This window comes from Helicoverpa zea, chromosome 24 (assembly GCF_022581195.2).
Source record: "Helicoverpa zea isolate HzStark_Cry1AcR chromosome 24, ilHelZeax1.1, whole genome shotgun sequence".
Classification (NCBI taxonomy): Eukaryota; Metazoa; Arthropoda; class Insecta; order Lepidoptera; family Noctuidae; genus Helicoverpa; species Helicoverpa zea.
In genome coordinates, this window is record NC_061475.1 from 6983095 (window position 1) to 6990480 (window position 7386).

Genomic DNA, 7386 nt, shown 5'->3' on the forward strand with positions numbered 1-7386 from the left:
GTTCGACTATCGTCAGTAAACCGACTTTACAGACAACCGTTTTTTATTTAGACTGACTCCCACTCGCGGTCACGAACTATTACGCGACCCTGGATAGAAAGTAGCCTATATCCTAGCCTTCCTTGATAAATGCGAGTTACCTGCACTCACAAAAATAATGTTTCAAATCGGACCAGTAATTCCTGAGATTGACGCACTAGGCAGGATGATAGATTAGAGACTTCATTCACAGATAGATCACGATAGTTATTTTGATATCTAAAGTATAGGTATGAAAAGTGTTAGACTACAGCTATTTTGAATGGGATTTGTCATGCTTACGGGTAAAAATAACATAGAAAACCAATGAACCCGTTGACCGAGAAATTACTGAATATTACATTCATTTAAAAAGAAAGATCACTTAGGTCATGTTTTAATTTTAAAGTAAAAATATACCATTACGAACTTACAACATAAACAATTTGAGTATGTAATCTCAATTTTTTAACGATTTAACATTTTATGGAAATAGAACACCATTTAAAAATATCCTTGACGTCAGAGAACAGGTTAATTATAGTTTAACCCATAAATATAACGTGAGGGATGTTTTACCGTAGGCGATGTCAAAGGTGAATTAACGCGACCCCTAAGTACCTGCTATTTATATTAACCTGATTCTTATAAGCCATGTTATGACATGAAAGGTTGAATAAAAACTTGAATAAAAATAGCAAAAGCAGTTATAAGACTTCGTAAGAAGATTTGTACATAAAAAGTATGAAAAATCAATCCGTGCAACCCTGCTGTGTAGTTATTGTACCTATATATCTTAGGCCGCTGCCTCGAATTTTGCGGGCAGCGGGGCGGCAGCGGCGGCGGCGCGTTCGGTCACCGTTTTGAATGGAGCTCACCGCTCGTTGCCCGCTCCCGCGCCGCTGTATTCGAGGGCCGGTCCATTTGATTATACGCGTAAGATCCTGCCGCTCCCGCGCCGCCGCCGCTGCCGCCCCGCTGCCCGCAAAATTCGAGGCAGCGGCCTTAATGTATGCCTAGCACTCTACATTAAGATATTAAAGTTATATTTGATTCATATTTGTTAAATTCAGAATGGTGCTACTTCTTACTTAGCCGCCACTAGTTAACAAGTTCTTAAAAAACTTAAGTAAATAAAATAGATGACCACTTACATTATATCTATCGAGCATTGTAGCTCTTAAACGGATGACCTGATTTGAATCTGTTTTTTGTAGTTGAAAAATCAGTTGGAAAATCTATGAATAATTATGTATCTATCTTTGTCAACAGGCCACCAGTATCCCTCGCCATGGCTCTATCCCCGGCGCGCTATCCACTACTATCCCCGCACTACGCGCCTCTCCCTCCGCCGCCCGCGCAGCCTCAACCCGACTCGTCGCAACACAACGATGATAACCACGTGCATAGTGATAGTGATGGTAAGTGAGTTTACCAAATTACGAGTACTGATTTTCAATGGTGCCCGAGCAGATTTTCTTGTCTTCATGTGTCTTCGATCAATATTTATGAACAAAATACTATAATGGCTGACAGCTAACTTTGGGTAAGCAAGGCTTCATAAAGGATACAAAGCAAGCAGAAAATGTCGTAAGTAATATGTTGCATAGGAAGCCTTGAACAACAGGATGCATGTTCTATAAAAGAGTAGCTTATATATTAATCATTATTTAGTCTCGCGAAAATCCCTATAAATAACGTATGTACCATGGGTCATTTATGTAGATAGCCACTAGTATTATTATCCTACGACTACAATGCAAAAACCATGCTACGATTGCGGAGTTTTCGTAGCGACTACAGCTACGTCGTAGCAAAAATTCTACTCACTGATTTAGAATTATTACACGGAATGTAGCTATCCACTGGAAAAATTACTCTCTTGCTTGTCTTTGTATTTTCAAAAATATTTAAGTACAATTTACATTAATTGTATACTTATCCCAGATGACAGTATCGACGTAACGAATGAAGAGGATTCCACTTCATACTCGCCTCCAGCTGCCATGAACTACCAACAGAACTGTGCCTCTTACAGGTAAGAACCCACTAAAATATATTAATTTATCGTAGCCTACGAAGAATCGCGTAGCTATATCGTAGCAGATCGTAGGCAAAGCTCACACTCGTAGCGATAAATGCTTTTCTTCTCTCTCTTTATGATAATTAGGTACTAGCTGCTTGCCCCAGTTGTACCCATATCCCTTGAGCACCACTTTCCGCAACCGAGTCAAAGTAACTTGCTTGTACCTACCTCTATATAACTTTTTTTAGGCTTCAGATAAATGGCAAATAGGTTGAAATTAAATACTTTCATACGTCTCACATTTTTTACTCAGGGTCATTTTTAACGTACAGACATAATAGTGTTATGTATTAACGATGAAAGAAGTCTATGTGTGTACTTAACATTTAGATCGCATCAGTAGTTTTGGCTAAGAACTCATCAGGCAGGAATCATTTTTGCATGTATAATATTAGTACCTATTCACTCACCAACTTATTTACTTACTTGTATTATTGTCTTCAGGCCGTTAGGAGTCGAGAGCGCGGCGGAGTCAGCAGCACGCCTGCTGTTCATGGCCGTCAAGTGGGCGAAGAACTTACCTTCTTTTGCCAGCCTCGCTTTTAGAGATCAGGTAATTATTATCTAAATTATATTAAGTATTTATCTACTTTTAATAATTTAATTTAATAGTTGGAGTTAGTATGGAATTTCCAGCCGGTTTTGCTGCCTTGACGTTTCATAAGAACCTGAATTGAAATAACTTTGACCTCATGTCGTGGTTCTCCAAGTTCTCCAATTCATACGCGGCTATTTCATGACCTTAGAAAAGCATAAATTTCGTGTAGACAGGCTCCAAACTTTTTGTCGGGTCCTAAAATTGTATCAGAGCGTGACGGAGGTGTGAGTGAGCACACCACATGCAAGTGCTCTGAATTAAGTTCGGAACGCCATGCTCCACCCAGTTTTGTGAGAACTTTGCAATCACCATACTTAGGTAAAAAGTAATTATAAAACACCATAAAAATACAAATTAATTCGTCATATTAAAAATTCCAGGTAATCCTACTAGAAGAAGCTTGGTCAGAACTATTCCTACTGAACGCCATACAATGGTGCTTGCCGCTCGACGCCGCCTGCGCAGCGCTCTTCGGCAGCGATCAGATCGAGCAAGGTAAATTCTACTCTGCAGTTTCAATTATACTCTGCAGTTATGATTCTACTGTGCAGTTTCACTTCTACTTTTAAGTTTAGGTTTTTTGTTCTTATTAAAGAGGGATTTGATCACTTATGATAATTTTTGGTATTTTTCAGGGATTTGGAAGTAGAAATACTTGACAAAAAATAAAATATTCATCTGTAATTTAATCGATGTTATAAGAAAGAACCAATAAATAATAAATTATTGACTTTGCTATTCATTGGCACTTTCAAATTAAATCAAAAGGTCTGAATTGAATAACATTGAAATCTGCACCTTTTCGATCACATCTTAGTACCGGTTAACACATGATATGCTTAGGTACATGATAGCATTGTACCTACACAAATGAATTAGGTACTAATCCCTGCACTGCTGCACCGACACTTCCTAAAACCTCTGCACCCCAACTCACGTGCTAATTTTGTACACAGAAAGAATTCTTCTCCGCCTACATTGCATCACTATAAATGGTTTTGCAGAGACGGGCGTGGACTCGGCGACTCTGCGCCGTTTGCGCGAAGTGCTCGCCCGATACAGAACTGTGTTGGTCGATCCTGCTGAGTTCGCGTGCATGAAAGCTATTGTGCTGTTTAAATCTGGTAAGTTAATGCTTCTGTTATAAAAATGTAAAATTTCCACGTCTTAACCAGTTCTAACTTATATAAGTATATCATATTGCATCCATTCGTCTTATTTTAGCTTTGGTGATGTTTTCAACAATGTTTCTAATAGTATTACTCCTACTAGATTTAGCTATAGTTTCACATAACAGTAGTATACACATAACAGTAATCGTTTTGAATATATAACTATGGAATAAAACAGACATTCGAAATCCTTTCAAAGCTCTTTATTCTGTGTTCATAAGTTACAAAGGTGTTTCAAGCTATATGTCTCATTTGAAATCTCTGCATTAAATAACCAGATTAACCTACCTTTCAGAAACACGAGGTCTAAAAGATCCCCTACAAATCGAGAATCTACAAGACCAAGCTCAAGTGATGCTAATGACCCACGCCCGCACCGCCCACGGGACCGCTCCGGCAAGGTTCGGCCGACTCCTATTATTACTACCTCTACTCCGTTCAGTAACTCCTCAGCAATTAGAAAGAGAATTCTTCGCTAAAACCATAGGACAAACGCCTATGGAAAAAGTATTAGCTGATATGTATAAGAATTGAAAACTCTGCAGTTGTAATTCTGTTGGTTGAACTCTGCACATTAAGGCCCGGTTTCACTGGCTACCGATAAAGTGTTAGTCAGTTATATGATAGTCAAAGCTGTTTGTAAGATAAAGTGTGCCAATAATTTCTGCCGGATATTGATATGAATCTAAAAACTATAGTTTATCTGTCAATTAAGTTTCTGGTAGGTTATCAGAGACTTCATTGATTTCCAGTGAAACTGGCCACAAGTTATGTTTTTGATTGGTTGATTTTAATTGTAATTAATTAATGAAACACTGCTTGGAAATTATAAAAGCTATTATGTAAAATAAGTCTGAATATTTAATCAAAAAAGAGAAGCCTTTAATTTCAACAGCATTTTATTGATAACTAGCTGACCCGGTGAACTTCGTACTGCCTAATTATTGGAGGCATATTTAATAAGTCACAAACACACGACACAATACTTTTTTAATTTTCGCAATTTTTCCTTATTGGCTCACCGTTTAGACCTACCCTGGACTACGACAAACATTTTAAAACTAAAATCAGCTCAATCGGCCCAGCCGTTCTCGAGTTTTAGCGAGACTAACGAACAGCAATTCATTTTTATATATATAGATTAGTCCGTGTAGCTGATAGAGCAATTACTGTAAATATGCTTTAGTGCTATTGAAAAGCTTTTGATGTATAATAATTATAAAAATAGGAATACATAAGATATTACTGAGCTGCAAATAAAATATTAAAGGGATACCATAAGTTTTTAGAAACATAGAAATATAATAAATCATTGTTCCTTTCCGTAATTTTGAATGTAATATAAGCTGATTTTAACCGTAGTTATAAAATATATAAAAAGATATTGTAATGCATTCCTTCACAGAGGTTCAGTCAAAATGTACATATTCTATCGTAAGAAACGTAATTCATCTAGTCTGCATTTTCAATTCATAACTCTGCAATGCAAATTCTGCACATTTCATTTACATTCCAAAGAATTATACAATAAAAATCCAAAGTCTTTGAAAAAATAAATTATGTTGCTTTTGTAGCTAGTTTATAAGGTGTAAATATATACTAATTATTTTATATTGTAAAACGAATAGCGGAAGGCCTCGATTTAAATGAATCTGAGTTACATATAGGTACATATTAAGTATTATTTAAGTGTTTTATAGTTATGTACTTAAGAGGACGAATTGGAATTTTTGGCGCCAAGGATCTCAATTTTTCTCAGTAAATACAAAACGGATCAAAATACAACTTGGTTACCTGAAAGTTCATGATATAAACCTTATTTTGTTCGACGTCAAAACATGATAAGGTAACTTTTATAACAGAGAAAAATATATCAAACATACCTCTTTTTAAAAAGAGATTCACATATTATGGGCAAACGGGACCGATTTAAGCCTCTTAACTTTTTTAGTAGTTGAGTATATACATACTCTTTAAAATTGTAGAAGGAATTTTTATCAAATTATCATTTCAAAATAATAAAATTACAAAACCATTTTGTCGCTTACGACTTTTATTTATAAGCTAGCGCGGGTATTGTTATCCTCGCCCCGCTCAGACGCTCCGACCCCTTTTGGCGCCTTAGATGCGCGTGCCGGTTATGGAATTATTGTTGACCAATTCGTCGCCTTAATTATAGTTATTATGTAACATATACCTAGTTGTATATTGAGTAGCTATACTTCTTATAATTAATAGGAAGTCAATAAAATTTCTCAATAATTACAATATTGAAAATCAGCATGACTATATGAAACATCCACAGTAATCATTTCAATAATAAAAATAATACAAGGGAATAACAACAATTAATTAATTAAGCTTAAACACAATAATATAATATTATGCAACAAATATATATGTAAATGACTAATTAATTAAGTCATGACGTTATTTTATCCTTCAATATTTTGTTCGCAAGTACAGTCAATTTCAGGTCAGTGGTGACAGTTTTATAGGAAAATCGTACTTATTACTATTGAGTTAAGGTGCATGACAGTTACCAATGACGTGCGGTCTTCAGTACCTACTTAACATCAGGCCATTTTATTCACCGTAAGAAATATGACATATTTGTTTGTCTCATCAACTGTTTATTTTGTCATAATAATGACATCATCAGGTAATGGCTAAGTCACACTGTAAGAGTGGCGATGCCGAAACAAATAATATGAGATGTACCTACGGTTTCAAGAATGAGAGTCTATAGGTGGAGTGTTAGAAAAGAAACTACCTCCTTATGTATACATCAGGTTAAGATTTATTTGAAAAAAAAAGAAACCAAAAACTATAAAATCTATATTACACACGTGACACTTTGCACTTTTGTACTGTGAGATTGTTCAAATGTGCAATAGTAGGTAATACATATTTGCTGAAGAATTTAGATCCAATCTATTTGGATTATGATTTTTTTGGGCATCTTTTCAGGGTTAGTCAGTTACGAATGCCCCAGGGTTGTCTCTCCGGTGGTGTCGGATTACCGTCAAATCGGGCTATGAGAGTGAAGGAATAGTGAGTGCACCTGTCTGTATGAGAACAGTGGCCATGGACGAAATCGGCCTGCCCACCTTATCATCATTATTATCCTTATTGCAGCAATGACGAAATTCTAAATCCCTAGCTCTGTAGCTTTGCACCACTCTTTTAGTGTGTCTTAACCCTAAACAAAATGAGATACTTTTCACCACATTCTTAATGTTGTCATCATAACAGTGACTTCACTATAAAGTCAAACAAGTGATGACATGATGATGTTGTCATTATTAATACGCAATGAATATTGTTTTACATTAAATGCATCATTAATGACTTCATTACTTGTGGTAGTAAGGGAATTACTGACTGAAGAAAGGATCATGTAGAATGGAATGGAATGAATGGAAAGCATGTTTGTCATACTTTTACGTCTAAGTTTTACGTTATGATCAATTGCATTAGATGGAATTGGTATTACATTCTTCCTCAGGTTT

At 36.0% G+C, this 7386-nt stretch overlaps 1 protein-coding gene across 1 annotated transcript in view; it reads left to right on the plus strand.

Annotated features, from left to right (window-relative positions):
• Positions 1 to 4444, plus strand: part of LOC124642404 (photoreceptor-specific nuclear receptor) — a 28426-nt gene extending 23982 nt beyond the window's left edge. The window contains exons 6-11 of the mRNA XM_047180809.1: positions 1291 to 1439; positions 1966 to 2056; positions 2549 to 2657; positions 3083 to 3197; positions 3707 to 3826; positions 4170 to 4444. Coding sequence (XP_047036765.1) covers positions 1291 to 1439; positions 1966 to 2056; positions 2549 to 2657; positions 3083 to 3197; positions 3707 to 3826; positions 4170 to 4408 — 823 coding nt within the window. The 3' untranslated portion in view covers positions 4409 to 4444. The remainder of the gene's footprint in view (positions 1 to 1290; positions 1440 to 1965; positions 2057 to 2548; positions 2658 to 3082; positions 3198 to 3706; positions 3827 to 4169) is intronic.
• The last annotated feature ends 2942 nt before the right edge of the window (positions 4445 to 7386 follow it).